The sequence below is a fragment of the Lepus europaeus genome, chromosome 5 (genome assembly GCF_033115175.1).
Source record: "Lepus europaeus isolate LE1 chromosome 5, mLepTim1.pri, whole genome shotgun sequence".
Taxonomy (NCBI): domain Eukaryota; kingdom Metazoa; phylum Chordata; class Mammalia; order Lagomorpha; family Leporidae; genus Lepus; species Lepus europaeus.
This window is the reverse complement of record NC_084831.1, coordinates 120,540,235-120,558,441: the sequence shown is the minus strand read 5'-3', so window position 1 is coordinate 120,558,441 and position 18,207 is coordinate 120,540,235. Positions and strand designations below refer to the sequence as shown.

Here is an 18,207-nt window from a genome sequence, read left to right as displayed (position 1 = left end):
AGCCAGGCTGCAGACTTGGCTCCAAGGCTTCTGGTTGTTTGTGCTGGGGGGTCCAGTGTAGCTCGGAGGGTGAGGGGAGGGGCCGCCGCAGTGTAGCAAATTTCACTTCAGGATGCTTGTCAGCGTCCCTTCCCCGCCCCGCCCCCCTCTTAAAAGTAGCGGTGACATCCTCAAATGTGGAGCCGGGGGTGGGGAGCACGGAGCAAGGCGGGAGCGCTATTTCTAAACTCGCAGTTTGCCACCCATTGCTCTCCCCTCCCCCGCCCTACAGCTGTCTCCGTCTATCCCAGGGCAAGTTGGCCCCTTGTCCTCGTCCTCTCGGAGGACACCACCCTTCTTTGCCTTTCTCTGTTTTGGGTCTTCCCTCTGGAAACTTCAGAGGCTGGGAAAAGGAAAGAGAGGTCACCCAAATCTCACTTTGCTGGGTCTCGAGTCGCCCACCCAGAGGTAAGCTCAGGTTTACAGAAGGTGTGGGTCTACCCCGCCCCCTGGCTCTCAACTCTGACTTTCATTGGCTGAAAGTTTCCGCCCCTTTAGGGAAGTCAACTTCCCACTGGTCAGTCCCTGGTCATGTGACTCCCCCTGGTTCCCCGGGCTGGAAACCTGGGGAGGCAGCTATAAGTTAAGCTGACGACTGAAGCGAGAGGGGGTCAGGTAATGCAGTGGCTGGGGAGGGCCCCAGGATGCCTGTGGGAGGGGGATAGAGGAAGGGGAGGGCAGAAGTCTAGAAGCAGTGGGCTGGGGCAGGGAGCCATGGAACTGCTCGTCAGAGGACGCAGGGCGGGGGGAAGGGAGGGGGCAGACATTTCTGAAGCAGGAACTTGCCTTGGGTCCCCCAGTTGTTTTGCCGTAAGTCCGTTGCTTCAGAGGTTTGGGGCCACGACCTTTACAGGGGTTGTAGTTAGCTGGAGGTGAGACTTCCTAGCTTTGTACGGAGTGGGAGAGCTCCCTCTTTGGCTGTTTTTTAGAAATAGCAGAAGTCTCTGACAGTTCTTACAGGATGTTTTCGTTGAATCCTGCCAGGATGGAAAGAAAGGGGATCGTGGGAACGGGGGTGGAAGTGGGAGTAGAAAAAGACCTGAAAACACAGCAGGGAAGGGTGGCGATCGAGCGCAGAAGGAACTTCCTAATAAGGCAGTGAGATGCTCGCGTGGGAGAACAGGGATATCTTTTGGAATCTTGGATGAACCCAGCCAGGAGAGATCAGGGCTTGGGACCCTGGGTGCAGGGGTTCCAGACTGTCTCCTGTTTGGGTCCCCGAAGTGTTTATCTTGTTGACCCAAATACCGTTGCTTGTTTCCATGGAGACGGTGGGTCTGACATCACCCTGGTTGCCATGGTGCTGGGTTCTAGAGGACCTGAGCAGGGATAAACAGGGACTTCAGCCCAAGCTGCTGCCACTTCCTTCCTGACACCACCTGTTAACTGGGGGTGGGGAGAGGATGACAGAACGGCAGGGAGGGGCTGAGCGCAGAACGCTGTCAGCGACGGCTTTAGGGATGCCTGGAGAAGTGGGCAGGGTGTCCTCTTGGATTCGGTTGGGGGGAGTCACTGCCGCCCTTCCTTTTCTGTGTGGATGAGTGTGTGTGTCTGGGAGCATGAGCATTGCGGCAGACCCCGCGAGGTGTCTTTCACCTATTCTGGGCTTGGATCTTGACAGGCAAGAGCCATAGGAGGTTATTAGGGCACCCGGCAGGGCTTAAAACCAACTGAAGCACGAGGGAGTGGCATGGGGTTTTCACAGGCAGAGCTGCCATGCTTGCCAGCCTCACTTTCCTTTCCCAGTTTCCTCATAGTCATCTTCCACTCACTGCCTCTCAAGTTCCTTGGAAAGCCTCCAGTTACTGTCTCCTGGAGGTTACTAGGCAGGACCCAGGGCTTAGTTATTTATCTGAAAGGCAGAGTTACTGAGAGGCAGAGGCAGAGAGAGAGAAGTAAGTGTTCCATCCATTGGTTCACTTTCCAAGTGGCCGCAATGGCTGCAGCTGGTCTGACCTGAAGCCAGGAACCAGGAGCTTCTTCTGGGTCCTCCACATGGCCGCAGGGGCCCAAGGACTTGGGCCATCTTCTACTGCTTTCCCAGGCCAAGGCAGAGAGCTGGATTGGAAGTGGGGCAGCTGGGACTTGAACCAGTCCCCATATGGAATGTTGGCACTGCAGGCAGCAACTTTACCTGCTACACAACAGCGCCGGCCCCTCTCCCTTCACCTTTATGCTGGTCCCAACTGTAGCTGTCCCAACCAGAGGGGACAGTTTTGGCCTTGGACAAAGCAGTGAGTCCCTCTCTTATCCTGCTTTGGTTCAGGTTTTGGAAGTGGCAATGATTTGATTCCTTCGCCACCCCCCAGACCCCTGGCCTGTTGTTGTCTATTCTATGCCAACTGTAAGGTGACATATGTGTGATAGTTGCCATAAATCCTGTTTCCCAGTCACCTTCCAGTCCCCCAAGACCAAAACTCTGGAGAGTACCAAGAAGGGACAGTGTAGGGTGGAGAGTGAGTGACGCAGTGTGGATCTGAGCCTTGCCAGTGGCTCACAAGCCCAGCTGCACGTGAGAACCATCGAGAACCATCAGGTCCTGTCTGGCCTGAGCCCCACAGCTGATTCAGAATCTTTGGTGATTCCAGTGTGCAGCCAGAGTTGAGATTCCCCGAGTGAGACCATAAAACGGACTTGCTGTGGGTAGCTTGTGCGAGACTTAGGACCACCAAATCTGTCTGCTGTGCAGGAGGGAGTGACTTTGGAAGTGCCTGGTGTTTCTTATCAGCTGCTGATCTTTGGCAAGTCAAGATGGCCAACCTTTCTGGGGGTTGGACTGGATGCTCCCCAGGGCCTTTCCAGCCCTATGTGTCTTTGACCTTTCAAGGTCAGCTCGATTTCCCAAGGCCTTGCTGGTCCCTGGAAGAGGCAGGCTTCTCTGCGGTTGTTGGCACTTTCTGATTTGCAAGCCAGATACCGTGCAGAAGAGCTGAGGTGTTCATGGTCAGGAGGACTGGAACCAGTCTGGTTCTGGAGGTTGCTGCCCAGCCCTTGACCCTTGGAACCCAGCCAAGTCTCCCTGCTGCGACCTGCCTCTCCTGAAGGGAGCTCCAGTTCCTAAAGAGCTTTTCTCTGCAGATGGAAGCCACAGCAGCCTCGCCGACCTCATCAGCTATGGCCTCCAGCCCAGACTCCGATAATAGCTGGGTGCTTGCTGGCTCCGAGGTAGGAAGAGTGGGCCTGGGAACCACATGGAGCGGGGGCGGGGTGGGGGAGGGATGGTTTCCTGCAAGTCTGGGCTGCTTTCTGGGTCTGTTCCCTTCTTTGGTCCCCTGGTCACCTGCATTACTTCCTGCTGGCTGTAAGAAAGACTCCAGTGGGAGAAGGCGCTCAGGCCTTAGGGGTCAGAGGTTGGGACTTGGACCATGCCTTGAAGGAAGGGTGCCTGGGTAGGCTGAGATTAGTAGGGAGGGAATTCCGCTAGGGACACCAGCATGAGCAAAGGTCCTGGTGTGACAGTAGGAAAACCATGTTGGGGGAGACTGTGAGGAGGCCCACTGGACGAGACGGAGGTGTGGTAGAGCCAGTGTTAGAGTGAGGTTGGGGGCAGAGCCTCCTCGAAGAGGCATTCTGGCCTCACCCTGGTGGGAAGAGGTGAAGGATTTCGAGTTGGAGCGTGGCGGAGGTGAGGCCACTATGTGGGCAGGTGGGAATGGAGGTTTACAGGGCTCCTGCAGCTGCAGGCAGCAGTCGGGGTAAGAACCCAGCAGACTTCTGGGTTCGGAGGCTACTGAGAAGAAGGGGCAGCAGGACGAGGCCCGAGTGCCTGGGGAGGGGACGGCAGAATTGTGGCCACGGGATCTCTGCGAGTTCTCAGCCCCAGCACTTGGTGCTTTAGAGACACAGGGAGGGTGGTGGGGAGGTGCTCGCCTCAGGCAAGCCAAGGTGGAGGAGCCCACAGGGGGTGACCTCCTGGGCGACCTGGAGCAGGATGCATGGACTGGGCCATGCTGGCCGAGGGGGCAAGTGGCACTGGTGCTGTGCTGTCAGACAGCTCCGGCCTCCTCTTCCGGTGCCTTGGCTGATGGCTGGAGGACCTTGGGCAAAAGCCATTTCACTTCTCTGCCTACCCCTGTAGAATGAGGGTCGTGATTCTTGCCTTGTCAGGGTGGCCATGAGAAAGAAAGCAATTGAAAATTGTGAAGAAACATACTAAAGTCAAAACTCTTCTCAGAGGAGTAGCAGGAGCCCTGGGTGGGACGGGTGGGCCTTGGGCCTGCCATGGTGGTGGGGGTTGTTGGTGGGGACATGCAGAGAGGAGACACTGAGGCTGTGTGACCAGGCCGAGAGCATGTGGGAGATGGGTGCCACAGCTGGGCTGTTGCACGCAGCTGCTGGGAAATGGGGGTGTGGGTGGCCAGTGGGCGTGGCCAGCTGTAAGTGCCTGGCCAGATGTGAGGGCAGTTGCAGGGATGGCCCTGGGGAGCATGACTGTGACTCCTGGGCACCCAGGGGACTTTGATCTCCTACTTCCCAACCAGTGACCGGAGTGCTCGTTGGTGGGAAGTACTGGTGCTTTTTGGGTAGGGAGGCTGGGCTCTGGCTGGCCTCACTCAGGGCCTCGGTGGACAGTGGCCCGGGTCGTCCAGTGCCTGAGCGCAGGGTGTGTCTCAGTTTACCCGAGAGCAGGTGTCTGCAAGTGCCTTGCAGCAGCACGTGAGGCTGGGGGTGGGTGGGAGCCCTGTCTCCTGCACTGAGACCCACTTAGTCTCACGTATCCTGAGGTGTGGGTTGGGGTCCCTGAGCGATGCCGCCAGTGCACGGGGCCCCGGCAGAGCACCCTTGCCCCAGAGCAGCCTTTCCACCATTCCCTCCTCACAGAGCCTGCCCGTGGAGACGCTGGGCCCAGAACCCGGGACGGACCCAGAACCTGAGAGAGCCCCCCAGCTCCCTCAGAGCCCCTTCAAGGCAGGTGGTGCAGAATTGGCTGGGGCCTTGGATGGAGCAGGTAATGGGGCCTTGAGGAGGGGGCCTGCAGCACCCTCCCTCCTCTGGGGTTCCCGCATCCTCAGGAAAGGGAGGCTGGTCAGTCTCACTTCCCTCCTTGGTCTCAGTTTACCAACCCTGTCCCTCGGGGGCTTTTTCCTGTCCCTTAACCTGATGAGGGCCTGTGGGAGCCGGAGGCGGCTGTGGAGAGTTCAGCTGGGGCAGTGCTTTCTCTGGGCCTTTTTTCCCACCGTAGGGACCCTTTCCCAGACTGAAAGTCCCCTGTCCGATCCCGCTCTGCCAGAGGAGACGGAGGTCAAGGTGAGGGCCTGCGCTGTGGGAGGGAGAGGGCAGGGAGGAGCGGGGTCTGCTTACGGCTATGTCTGCACCAGGGCACCCTGGCAGCTGACGGTCATGATGTGGAGCCCCCTGGCCCAGGAGACACAGTGGTCCAGGGAGATTTGCAGGAGAGTCCTGTGGCTGTGGACCCGGGACAGGACACCCGGGACCTGGAGCATCAGAGCTCCCCACAGAGGCCGCCCTCAAGACCCAAAGCAGGTGAGTGTCTTCCTTGTCCTTGGCCAGCCTCCTGGATGGCGTGGGTGTGGGAGTGGCTGCCACCGTGAGCACAGCTCTGCTTCAGGCTCTGGGAGCAGCACCCTGGGGCCCTGCTCCCTCAGGCCAGCCCTGTGGATACTGAGGCTCAGGGGTTCCTCCCATGGACAGGTGTGACTTGCCCTAGGTCACACCACTCTCAGCTGCAGGGGCCTTGTCTTTCCTTGCTTCTGGAATTCAGCTGTCAACTCCAGGACCCCTTCCTCGAGCTGGTGGGCTCAGGAGGAGGGAAAAGGGTGGCTCAAGGGGCAGGGCAGGACAGGGCAGGGGCAGGTGTGGTGGCACAGAAGGTTAACCCACTCCGTGGGATGCCCGCATTCCATCTTGGAGTGCTAGCTTGAGTCCCAGCTACTCTGTTTCCAGCCCAGCTCCCTGCTGATGTGCCTGGGAAGCAGCAGAGGATGGCCCAAGTGCTTGAGTCCTTGGCACCGTGTAGGAAATCTGAATAGAGTTCTTGGCTCCTGGCTTCAGCCTGGCCCAGCCCTGGCTGTTGCAGTCATTTGGGGAGTGAACCAGTAGGAGGAAGATCTCTTCCATTTTCTTTCTTACTCTGCCTTTCAAATAAATAAATCTTTTTATTTTTTTAAAGATTTATTTATTTATTTATTTGAAAGTCAGAGTTACACAGAGAGAGGAGAGGCAGAGAGAGAGAGAGAGAGATATGAGAGAGAGAGAGAGAGAGAGAGAGATATCTTCCATCCTATGGTTCACTCCCCAATTGGCCGCAATGGCTGAAGCTGTGCCGATCCAAAGCCAGGAGCCAGGAGCTTCTTCTGGGTTTCCCATGTGGGTGCAGGGGCCCAAGGACTTGGGCCATCTTCTGCTGCTTTCCCAGGCCATAGCAGAGAGCTGGATTGGAGGTGGAGCAGCCGGGACTCGAACCGGTGCCCATATGGGATGCCAGCGCTTCAGGCCAGGGCATTAACCCGCTGTGCCACAGCACCGGCCCCCAAATAAATAAATCTTAAAAAAAAAAATTAAAAAAGGCAGAGCAGACTGTGTCATGATATGGGTCAGACCTGTGGGGAGGGGTGTGTGTGGGGGTGCAGAAAGGAGATGGAGTCTTGGTGCTTCCAACTGTGAGTGTGAAGTGGTCAGGGCACACACTGAGGGTGAAGGAGGGGACAGACAGATGGAGGTGACATTTGAGTGGAACCTCAAGCACATAGGAGGTGGAGCCGAGGAATCGAGAGAACATTCCAGGCCCAGCTGCAGCATCAACGAGGGGTAGGGTTGCCTGGCCTGTACAAGGAGGCTCTGTCAGGGTCTTAGGGCTGAGGAGGGGGTGTTGGTCTCAGTGAGGAGTGAAGGGGTGGAGGGAGAGGCAGGGGCTAGGGTCGTTTTGGAGGCCGCCGCAGTGGTCAGGCAGGGATGACGTGAGATGACGAGCTTGGGCAGCTCCAGTGCGGGCTGGGAAGACGGTGAACGGTCCAGATGTGTAAGGATACACCTGCCAGGTGAGGAGGGAGGGCTTGGGTTAGCAGTGGTGCCTCTCCCTGGATTTGGGGGGCAGTGTGTTGGCACCCCCAGAGGGGGCGGCTGGAACCCCGGGAAGGCCAAGTTGGGAGTCACAGATGAGGGCCGCGTCTGCTGTGGGGGAAGCCCACATGGGAGTTGTGCCCACATGGAAGGAGAGTTGAGGGGCTCAGGGGGGTGGCAGAAAGGGGGAGGCCAGAGAGCTTGGAGGGTGGGGTGGGGGGCGGGGAAGCTTTGACAGTGGCAGGAGCTTGAGGAGGCACCCACTGGAGGAAGCAGGGTGCATGGAGGGTGGAGGTGGCGCTTGTGGCTTGCAGGGGGAAAGGACTGGTTCCCTGTCTACAGACTGGGCAGGCGCAGTCCTCAGCGCCAGGCAGGTGGGCAGGCTCTCCACACACCCTTCCTGTGGTCAGGGTCGGGGCCCCCTCTTCCCCTGTGTACCCGCCCTTCCAGCTGCCTCACACCTGTCCCCATCCCTCCTCCCAGCTTGGGTCAGGGAAGAGGGCCGCAGCTCCAGCAGCGAGGACACTGACGTGGACGTGGAGGGCCTGCGGAGACGGCGGGGCCGGGAGCCCAGTCCGCCTCGGCCCGTGGCGCCCCTGGATGCGGAGGACCGGGCCAGGGCCCAGGGTGCGGCCGAGGAGCTGGGCATCTCACTCAACATGTGCCTCCTCGGGGCCCTGGTCCTGCTGGGCCTGGGGCTCCTCCTGTTCTCCGGTGAGTGGCGCCTCCCTGGGGCCCGGGCCTCACCTCTCATCCTCCCTTGAGGGCCTCACCAGGCGCCCGTGTCTCCATCCCCAGGTGGCCTCTCGGAGTCCGAGAGTGGTGAGCGGGCACGGCCCTGCTGGTGCTTGTCTGTGGCACGTGTGGGTGTCCCTGGGTCAGGAGCAGGGGGCAGAGTGTAGGGAGGGGCCAGGCCAGGAGGGGGTTGTGTGTGGAGGGGTGGGAGGTGGGGGAAGGAGTGGGCTCCGGAGAGGCTGGTTTCTGGACTTCCTCTCCCACAGGGCCTGTGGAGGAAGTGGAGCTGCAGGTCTTTCCGGATCCTGGCTCAGACCCTGGCCTGCGGGATGCCTCGGGGGGCGAGCAGGTATGTGGGGCCTGGTGGGCAAGAAGCTGGGGCTGCCCTGGCCATAGGACAGGTGCACTAAGTGGCTCGTCTGCTCTCAGGATGGGCTAAGGGAGCGGCTGCCGGCCCCAACGCCCCTCGATGGTGCCCCCAGCCTGCAGAACATGGGCCTTCTGCTGGACAAGCTGGCCAAGGAGAACCAGGATATCCGGCTGCTGCAGGCCCAGCTGCAGGTGGGCACAGGTGGGGGGTGGGGTGGGGATGGCCCCCCAAATCAAGTGTCTGTCCTAGTGGCCTGCCCAGCAGGGAGTGGCCCCTGTTCCCCAGCCCACCTTGGCCTCTCCATTCCCGTCAGCACTAGGGCACCTTCCTAGTTCTCTCTGAGCAGCCCTCGTGCTGAGGCCTGTCTCACACGGTATGGCACCTCTGCCAGGTGGAGTCTGCCCGAGCATTGCCTGGGGGAAGATTGGAATATCATGCCAGGCTCATGCCAAGCGCTGTAGCCAGCAGTGTCTTTCTGGGTATGGGAGTGGGGAATAGGGCCACGAGCGCCATGTGTCAGCTCTCCTTCGGTGGATCTGAGAGGTGTGTGCTGATGACGTAGATGCTCAGGTGCAGTGTGGGATTCAGGGATCCCAGGTTCTGGTTCGGGATGGCGATGGGGAGGAGCATGAGAATCAAACCTGCAGCTGTCCCAGGCCACGGAAGGGGCTCGGGCCACCTGCCTGCTGTCATGGCGTGCAACGGGGGACGACCTGAAGGGACTCCGTGAGGTTTCCTTCGTTTCAGGCCCAGAAGGAAGAGCTGCAGAGTCTGATGCACCAGCCCAAGGGGCTAGAGGAGGAGAACGCCCGGCTGCGGGGGGCCCTGCTGCAGGGTGAGGCCTCCCAGCGGGCCCTGGAGTCAGAGCTGCAGCAGCTGCGGGCCCGGCTTCAGGGCCTGGAAGCTGGCTGCATCCGAGGCAAAGACGGCGTGTGCCTCAGCTGGGGCAGAGGCCCACAGCATGGGAAGGCCAGCAAGGAGCAGGGCCCTGGCGCACAGGAGCCAGATCCTGGCTTTCTGGAGCAGAAGAAGCAGCTGGAGGCTGAGGCCCAGGCGCTGCGGCAGGAGTTGGAGAGGCAGCGGCAGGTGCTGGGGTCCGTACAGCAGGACCTGCAGAGGAGTCTGCGGGATGCAGGCAGAGGAGGCCCGGCTCATGCTGGCTTGGTTGAGCTGGGCCAGAGATTGGCCCAGCAGCTGCAGGGCCTGGAGAACTGGGGTCAGGACCCTGGGGTCCCTGCCAATGCCTCAGAGGCCTGGCACCAGAAGCCCCACTCCCAGAATACCAGGGAGTGGAATGGAAAGGAAAAGTGGCGGGATGGGCAGAGGGACCGCAAGGCTGAGCACTGGAGGCACAGGAAGGAGGACTCTGCCCGGGCAGGGAGGAAGAGCTGGGAGGGGGACAAGGACAGGGAGCCGGCAGGGAGGCCGGGGGATGGCCCGCCGCGAGTGGAGGAGAGGGGGAGCAAGAAGGATGGCAAGCGCCAGGACCCCAAGGGCCTTCCAAGAAAGGGCGGGGGCCCTGGCCCCGGGGAAAGGCAGAAGCATCCTGGGTGGAGGGAAGGGGCTAAAGAGAGTCGTGGCAGCCCGCCGCCCTGGGAGCAGCTGTTGAAGCGCAGGTTCCGGGCACCCCAGGGCTGCTCGGGTGTGGCCGAGTGTGCGCGGCAGGAGGGCCTGAGCTTCTTTGGCGCGGAGCTGGCCCCCGTGCGGCAACAGGAGCTGGCCTCTCTGCTGAGATCATACCTGGCGCGGCTGCCCTGGGCGGGGCAGCTGGCCCAGGAGCTACCCCTCTCACCGGCTTACTTTGGTGAGGATGGCGTCTTCCATCACGACCGCCTCCGCTTCCGGGATTTCGTGGATGCCTTGGAGGACAGCCTGGAGGAGGTGGCTGTGGGACAGACAGGTGATGATGATGAGGTGGACGACTTTGAGGACTTCGTCTTCAGCCACTTCTTTGGGGATAAAGTACTCAAGAAGAGGTGGGCATGGGGTAGGGGTTGGGTCTGGTGGGACAGAGGGGCAGCGGGAGGGGAAAACAGCCCTGGGCTGGGGTCTTTCGTTTGGGGACTTCTCTGCTTTTGTCCCCAGCTGGCTTCCCCCATTGTGGGCAGGAAGCTGCCTCTGCTTACCCTATGGTGCTCCTGAAGAGTCCCTTTATGGGCTGGGGGCAGCGCTGCCCCCTAAAGGACCCCTTCCCATCTGTGTCTCCCCACAGGTCTGGGAAGAAGGACAAGCGTGGGCGGAGCCCCAGAGAGGCAGGGCCCAAGGAGGCGCACAGCCACCCCCACCACCCCCACCACCGGGGCTGAGGCCCCGCCCAAGATCCCGGGACATCATCTAACCCCCAGGGGCTGGGCGGAGACCAGGCCACTGGCATCTCTCCATTTGTTGGCCTTGGATGTCCTTCACAGAGGAGAGTGAGGTATCCCAGCCCTGCACTGATGCCATAGAGAAGGCCTTAGCCGCACCTGCCTTGCTGTCTATGCAAATGTATTCAAATGAGCAGGACCCCTGGCAGCCTGAGTGTCATGCCGATGTGAATGGGGGTGGGCCAGGAGCCTTTTTGAGGGGGACGGGTGTCATCCTGATTCAGAAGCCAAAGAGCTTTTGTCCTGTTGTGTGTGTGTGCCCCTGGAGTGGGCTCCACGCACTGACCCGGCACCTCCTGGGACTTAAGTTGCTGGCTGGAGGCCCAGCACCAGGACTTTCCCTGGCGTTTTGCTAAATTTGGAAGCAGCTGTCCCCAGTGGGTGAAGTCCCCTCTTGACCTCTGCTTCTCACGTGGCCTCACCTCCCTTGTGAACTGTAAATGCAGATCCTAATAAAGTGTTGTGTGAGCTGGGACGCTGGGTGGGGCTCTGTCCCCGGCGTGGCCCCCAGGCTCAGGGACACGGGGTGGGGGACGGCGCCCCTCACTGGCCGCTCGAGTGGACAGGTGCCACTCCAGGCACCGGCCTTTGCTACCTTATCCCACGAGCCCCGTCCCCCTCACTTGTTCTCCTGGGCTGGGGCCTCCCCGCGTGCCTGCAGCCGCCTGGACTGCGCCCCAGCTGGTTTTGGTGCCTGAGCCTTGCACTCAAATCCAGGCCAAGGGATACTGAGCGGGTTAATCCCCGGGAACCTTGGGTTTCTTGTCCTCACAAAATGGGACTGAAGGACTGGGAAGATTAAAGGAAGCACTGGAGGCAAGATGCCTGTCCTGTCTTGAGCAGAGAACCTCCTGCCTTTGCAGCCGGTGTGGAGTGGGCGCAGGAGATGAGGGAGCCACTAGGTGGCACTCTGGCTCCACATTGCCTCACAGCCTCTCAGGCTCCCTCCCCCAGGAAGACCCAGCCGCCCCTGGGCTCCTTTGTAGACGTCTTCCTGGAGAGCTCACCTCAGTCCACGTGGCAGCCCAGTGTGCTTCTCGACTACCCTGGAACTGCCCCAGCAGGTGCAAGGGACAGAAACGTGGGAGCAGGGCGGGGCCGGCCCTGCGGTGCAGTGGGTCAGCCACTGCCGGTGATGCTGGCATCCCATGAGGGCCGGTTGGAGTCCCCACTGCTCGGCTTCCCATTCAGTTCCCTGCTTGAGAAAAGCAGCAGAGGGTGGCCCCAGTGCTCGGGCCCTGGCTCCCCACGTGACAGACCTCTCTGGAGTCCCTGGCTCCTGCCTTCAGCCTGGCCCAGCCCTGGCCGTTGCAGTGGCCATTTGGGGAGTGAACCAGCAGATGGAAGATATTCTCTCTCTCTCTCTCTCTCTCTAACTCTGCCTTTCAAAATGAAGTAATTTTTTTATGGGAGCAGGGTCAGGCCAAGGCTGAGGAAGGAGGGGCTGCGGGCTGCAGGCTGCAGAAGGGGCTGGGAGTGGGCTCTGTACTGTCGAGCAGTGCTTACATTATGCTGTGCAGGGCTGTGCGTGTAGTAGCTCATGAATTCACAGGCGGGGCAGGCGGGCTGGTGTGGAACAGGACCGCTCACACAGCCTGGCAGGTACCAGAATACAGAGCTTATGGGGTGGGTGTTTGGTGCAGTGGCTGAGCCACCACTTGTTAGTCTGGTTCAAGTCCCAGCTACTCCACTTCTGACCCAGCTTCCTGGGAGGCAGCGGATGTCCTTGGGTCCCTGCTTCTGCTGTGAGAGACCCAGTTGGAATTCAGGCTCCGGGCTTCAGCCTGTGGTTGTGGGCATTTGGGTATGAACCAGTGAGTAGAAGACCTTCCTCCCTCTCTCTCTCTCTGCCTCTGCCTCTCTGTAACTCTGCCTTTCAGGTAAATAAATAAATCTTAAACAAAGAAGTCTAGTTTTGCTCTGTTCACATTGTGCACTTTCTGCAGTTGCTTACAGTGCTTGCTGGTAACTGGCCAGCTGAGGGCAGGTGGGCTTCAGTGTCCTGGAGGGGCCCCCTGGATTCAGGTGCTGTTGGCTGTCTGGCCTCTTGGGGCCTCAGTTTCACTTCCAGAACCCATTTCCTTCATTTGCATAATGAGCTCTCAGGGAGACCAAGAGGCTCCCCGAGGCCACATCCTGTTCTCTACAGTGGGTGTGCTGAGCCGCAGTCTTCTGGGACTACTGGGTCAGGGGGAGCCGTGAACCTGAGGGGTGTGTTGGGTGTCCGGTAACCTTGGCCACTCCAGTCACCCTCTCTTCGGGTGTCCTGGAAGGCAATCCTTGCACCCATCATAGATCCAGAAGTTCCTGCTCCATCACACCCATGCCCTCCCCACCCTGTGCACCTCTGGTGACCATGGGGTGCTCTCCTGACCTTGGGGAGCCAGGAATCAGGGGGCAGGGGACAGCACTGCCCCCTTCCCACAGTGCTTGGGGATGGCTCCTGGCTGGGCAGGGGTTGGCTGAGCTGTGGGGAGACCCACAGGACTCTGCCACACATCATCCCTTGTTAGCTTCCTAGGGTTTAAGCACTGAAAAAAAGAAAAAAAAAAGATTCATTTATTTATTTCAAAGGGAGAGTGACAGAAAGATCTTTGATCTGCTGGTTTACTCCCCAAATGGCTGCAATAGCTGGGGCTGGGCCAGGCCAAAGCCAGGAGCCTGGAGCTCCATCCATGTCTCCCATGTGGGTGGCAGGGGCCCAAGCACTTGGGCCATCCTGCACTGCTTTCCCAGGAGCATCAGCAGGGAGCAGGATCAGAAGCGGAGCAGCTGGGATTTGAACTGGTAATTGGATACGGGATGCTGGAGTTGCGAGTGGTGGCTTAGCCGGCTGTGCCACAGCGCTGGCCCCAGTACTTAGCTTTCTGCTCTTCCCCCTAGGAGCTCCCCCTGGAGGGGACCTGCTCCCTAAGAGCTCAGCTCTGGGATGCCTTGGGGTTCCCTGGAGTTGAGGTGCCCTTCATGGACCTTCCACACTCCAGCCTTGTCTCTCCTACCAGCCCAGGTCCTCCGGGGCCGGGTGACAGGGGGCAGAGTGGGGGGGTCGCCTTCAGGCCTGGCTGCCCCATTAGTTCTGGGAGGGGCAGAGACATGTGCTTCTTTGGAGAGCTGCTCCCAGCTGCCTCTACTGGGCCTGAGGACTCACACTGGGCTGCTTGGCTGTTGCCATGGGAACCTCCAGGGCCACCTGGTGCAGGGACAGCACCTCATCAGGCCTTGCTCCGGGCCACAGATGTTCCTCATCCACGCCTCCATGCTCACAGCAGGGGTCCGGTGGGGACTCCGGGGCTGTGGTCCTGAACTTGGGACCACAGGTTCCCCGTCCCTGCTTCCCCAGTCAGCTGCGTGAGCCGCAGGAGGCCCTGGCCAATCACTTCACACTTGGCCTTGGGCTCAGCTTTCTCATTGGTGAAGTGGAGACTCCAGGACCCCTGTCAGTTGTGGTGAGGGGTAAATGAGTTGTGCAAGGGCAAGGAAGTGCTCTGCTCGCCTAGCTCAGTCAGCCTTCGCGTCTGCACAAGTGTAAGCCCCTTCTGCGAAATGGCAGTGTCTGCAAATGACCCACGCGGATCCTTCATTTAAAAAAATTACTGAGGCCGGTGCCAGTGCTGTGGCACAGTGGGTAAAGCTGCCACTTGTGACACCAGCATCCCATATGAGCACTGGTTCAAGTCCCGGCGGCTCCACTTCCCTTCCAGCTGCCTGCTAAGACACCTGGGAAAGCAGTGGAAGATGGCCCAAGTACTCTTGGGCACCTGCCACCCACTTAGGAGATCCAGATGGAGTTCCAGGCTCTGGGCTTTGGTCTGTCTCAGCCCTGACCATTGCCCCCATTGAAAGATCTCTTGCTTTCTCTTTCTGTAACTCTGTCTATTAAATAAATAAATCTTTTTAACTAGCAGCCATTTTTATTTTACTTGGTCACTACGAGGGAAATTGGGAGCTGCTGACACGGGAGGAGAGGGTGTTGCCAGAGCAACCAGGAGATGCCGATGGCCTCTGGAGTCAGCACCGTGCTTGGTGCTCTGGGGCCTCCAGTCCTGGCTGCTGAGACTCCCGGGGTACATTTAGCATAAAGCACCCCCTAATGCTGCTGGGAGGAGTGGACCAACTGGGTGAAGAGGAAGGGTGGGGGCCTCAGAGTTGAATCTGGAAGGATTTCCTTGACGCAGGTGCAGCCCGGGTGGAGGTGAGGCTGTGGGTCCCTGGCTCAGGCTCCACACAGGGTGTGGATTCCCCCAGGGCCATCTGCATGTCTGGGAGAATCTAACTCTGGACCACTGGGGTCAGTGTCGTTGAAGACAGTGAGGGGCTGGGCACCTGAATGAAGACCACTCAGAGACGTGGTGTGCTGGCAGCCAGAAGGCTGGAGGAGGGGCGTCAGACTGGAGGAGGTGGCCTGGAGTCAGCCGGCTGCCCAGGAGGGAGGCAGCGCTGGCCTGGAGGGACAGGGGCAGGGGCAGGAGGGGTCAAGGACACACTCAGCCTCCCAGCCTCATTGCAAGCGCATGACTGTCCCCTCTTGCCGTGCCGGAAAAGCAGGAGGAAAAGCCCCAGCTGGACTGGGGGAGTTCTGGGCGGGCTCTGCACCCAGGAACAAGGCCAGTCGAGCCTCAGACCACTGCTCTACTCCACTGGGCGGCGCACCCCTGCCTGGTCCCCTTCAGGGCGGGGCCTCTTTGCAGAGGTCCTCACCAGCTCAAGGCGCCTGTCTACACTGAGCCTGCGGGGGGTTCGCAGCAGAGGCCAGTGACTCACCCACCGAGCTCCTCTCTGAGACCTTGCTCCAAGTCAGAGGCACAGGTCCCTGGGCTAGGGCAGGTAAGGCTGCTGCCTGAAGCCACACATCGTGTAAGGGTCAGTGGCATAGGGGTCTAACAGGCCCCTGCTAATGTCTGCTCACCTGGGACAGGGCCATTGGCCCACTCGGAGGGCAGCTCTGCTCTGTAGGGATGGACTGGCATGTGACTGGGCTTGCAAAGAAGCAACCACCCTCTCACCTATGCAGGGACCTGTCTACTGAGAAGGAGACTTTGAAGAAGGTAAGAGGGCTAAGAGACGCAGAAGCTGAGACAGAGAGATGAGATGACTCACCTCATGGCCCACTGCACCTGCACAGGGACAGTGGGAGAAATCTGGCGTGGGCAGCCGTCAGGACACGATGGGCATTTGAAATGGCTGTGCCCCTGCCCTTGTTCTCCGACCCGCACTGACCTTGAACTCTCGTTGTGTCCTCTCTGATTCCTCCTCCTGGGTCCCTGGGCTCCATTTGCCCCCTGCAGCTCCCTGGGTGCCAGGCCCGCAGGCATTTTCCCTGTGGCCACCAGCAGCTGCCTCACTAGGATAAAGACCAGCTTGGAGAGGCCTTCTTTTAAAGATTTACTATCTAGTTGAAAGAAAGTGTGACGGGGTCGAGGACTGGAGAGAGAGAGAGATCGTCCATCTGCTGGTTTGCTCCCCAGATGCCAGCAACAGCCAGAGGTAGGCCAAGCTGACGCCAGGAGCCAGGAACTCCATCCAGGTCTCCCACGTGAGTGCAGGGGCCCAAGTACTTGGGCCATCCTCTGCTGCCTTGCCAGGTGCATTAGCAGGGAGCTGGCTCTGAAGTGGAGCAGCTGGAACTGGAAGCGACACTCCGATATAGGATGCCAGCGTCGCAAGTGGTGGGCCAGGACGCTGGGGAGGGGCCCCTCTTAATCCTTAGTTCTTCTTGTTCAGAGACGGAATCTGAGGCTGGGAAAGCAAGTGACTTGTCCAAGCTCACAAAGCTTGCTAGCGACAGAGGGCGGCTGGAGCCCAGTGCCGCCAGCCCTGGCTGACAGGTCCCCTGTTCTTGCCTCCTGCTCTCCCTGCTCCGCCCCCAGCTCTGAAGGGAGGCGGAGAGGAGCCGGGGCTTCTGGTGGGTGTCTTCCTCACCCTGACCAGCAGCAGTGGCTTCCCTCAGCTCCTCCTGCAGAGGTGTCGGGCAGTGGCCACAGGGGGGCAGCAGCAGGAGCACAGGCATTGCCCTGGCCCTTGAGCAACCAGACTTGGAGTTTTGAGGTCTCTGCCTTGAGGACACCCACAGGGCGCCCCCCAGCCCCAGGTATGAAGTCCCGGCCTTCCAGCTTCCCTCTGAAGAGCCCCCATTCAGTTGTTCATTCGTTTATTCATTAGTCATTTATGGAGAACTCCCCTGGTGCCTGGCTCTGTGAGGGGTTCAGTACAGCACTGGGGGAGGACCTCAGGGGAGGAGCTGCCACTGCCTGCAGGGTGGGGGACAGGGGCGGCAGCTCCTGGCTCCGGAGCCCTGGCATAACCTGTGCCCCAACTTAGAGCGCCTACTTTTTTTTTTTTTTGAAAGGCGAGTTACAGAGAGAGGGACACACACACACACACATATCTTCATCTGCTGGTTCACTCAAATGGCTGCAACAGCCAAGGCTAAGGCAGGGGCCCAGAACTCAATCTGGGTCTCCCATGTGGGTGGCAGGAACCCAAGTACTTGAGCCAGGGGTCTCCCTGGGTGTGTAATTAGCAGGAAGCCGGGTCGGAGTGCATGGGCTGGGACTCGGAACCAGACACTCCACGCAAATGGGATGCAGCTGTCCCAAGCAGCATCTTAGCGGCTGTGCCACACGCCGGCCTCCAGCTTCCACTTCTCAGTGGCCTTGTACTTCTCTGTCTCCCATGAGCACGCGTGCCCTTTGAGAGCAGGTTCTGCTTTGCTCACCGTCATGTCTATAGCAATAGCTGATCAATTTTAGATATTTAAATACACGTAGAATGAATGAGTGAATAAACAGACTTTCCTCCCCAGGTCTCCAAAGACTCAGCCTCCCCTTCTTCTCTTGCTCTGTCATTTCCCTTCCTTCCACCTCCCATCAGCTGGGCTCCATTGCCCCTGCAGCAATGGCGGTCCCACACAAGGGGACTGGGTGGTAAATCCCATTCACAATTGCAAGCAGGTCAGCTGGGCGGCCGCTATGGAAAGAGCATGCAATCAGCAGCGTGGAGCTGAAGCAATCGTAGGTGGTGGTGGCCCTGAGCCTCAATGGATGCCATCAGGAGCTGCTATGTGCCAGGCTTGCCTGGGAGGGGGGTGACTTTGGCTCCCTGCTGCTCAGGGCTTACCCCCTGGGCAGGGCTGAGGGGGCACTGGCAAAGTCCAGCTGTCCTATCTTCTGGGCTCTGCAGAGCTGGAGGAGCTGGGGCCCCTGCAGGTGCAAGCTGTCTCTGAGTGCGTTCATATCGTGAGCAAGCTTCCTTTGAAGAGGCCTGGAGGCCAGCTCTCTGCTGTGGCCAAGGAGTGCAGTGGAGGATGGCCCTGCACCCCATGGGAGACCAGGAGAAGCACCTGGCTCCTGCCATCGGATCAGCGCGGTGCGCCGGCCGCAGCGCGCCTACCATGGCGGCCATTGGAGGGTGAACCAACGGCAAAAGGAAGACCTTTCTCTCTCTCTCTCTCACTGTCCACTCTGCCTGTCAAAAAAAAAAAAAAAAAAAAAAAAAAAAAAGAAGAAGAAGAGGCCTGGAAACTCTCTTCGAGTGGCCAGCCCCTTCCATGGCCAGGAACTGTGTTCCTGAGTTCTGGGGCCCTCTCTGTTGTCCTGGGCCAGCCCCAGTTTCCTCCTACATCATCTCCCTGAATCACCATGAGGCAGTGGGGTCAGATACCCTGGGCTCCCAGGCTGA

The 18,207-nt window shown here is 59.6% G+C and overlaps 1 protein-coding gene across 3 annotated transcripts; it reads left to right on the top strand.

The window, feature by feature from the left end:
- Positions 1-571: 571 nt before the first annotated feature.
- Positions 572-11,005, top strand: PBXIP1 (PBX homeobox interacting protein 1). 3 transcript variants are annotated; one of them, XM_062192375.1, is made up of 11 exons: positions 572-654; positions 3,118-3,204; positions 4,861-4,987; positions 5,222-5,286; positions 5,358-5,523; positions 7,543-7,773; positions 7,858-7,881; positions 8,061-8,143; positions 8,224-8,355; positions 8,912-10,140; positions 10,377-11,005. In XM_062192375.1, exons 2-11 carry the CDS (start codon positions 3,118-3,120, stop codon positions 10,468-10,470), a joined length of 2,238 nt encoding a protein of 745 aa, XP_062048359.1. In that variant the 5' UTR covers positions 572-654; the 3' UTR covers positions 10,471-11,005. The 3 variants fall into 3 exon arrangements, with proteins under 3 accessions (XP_062048359.1, XP_062048361.1, XP_062048360.1); XM_062192376.1 differs by lacking the exon at positions 572-654 and adding an exon at positions 788-849; XM_062192377.1 differs by lacking the exon at positions 7,858-7,881.
- The last annotated feature ends 7,202 nt before the right edge of the window (positions 11,006-18,207 follow it).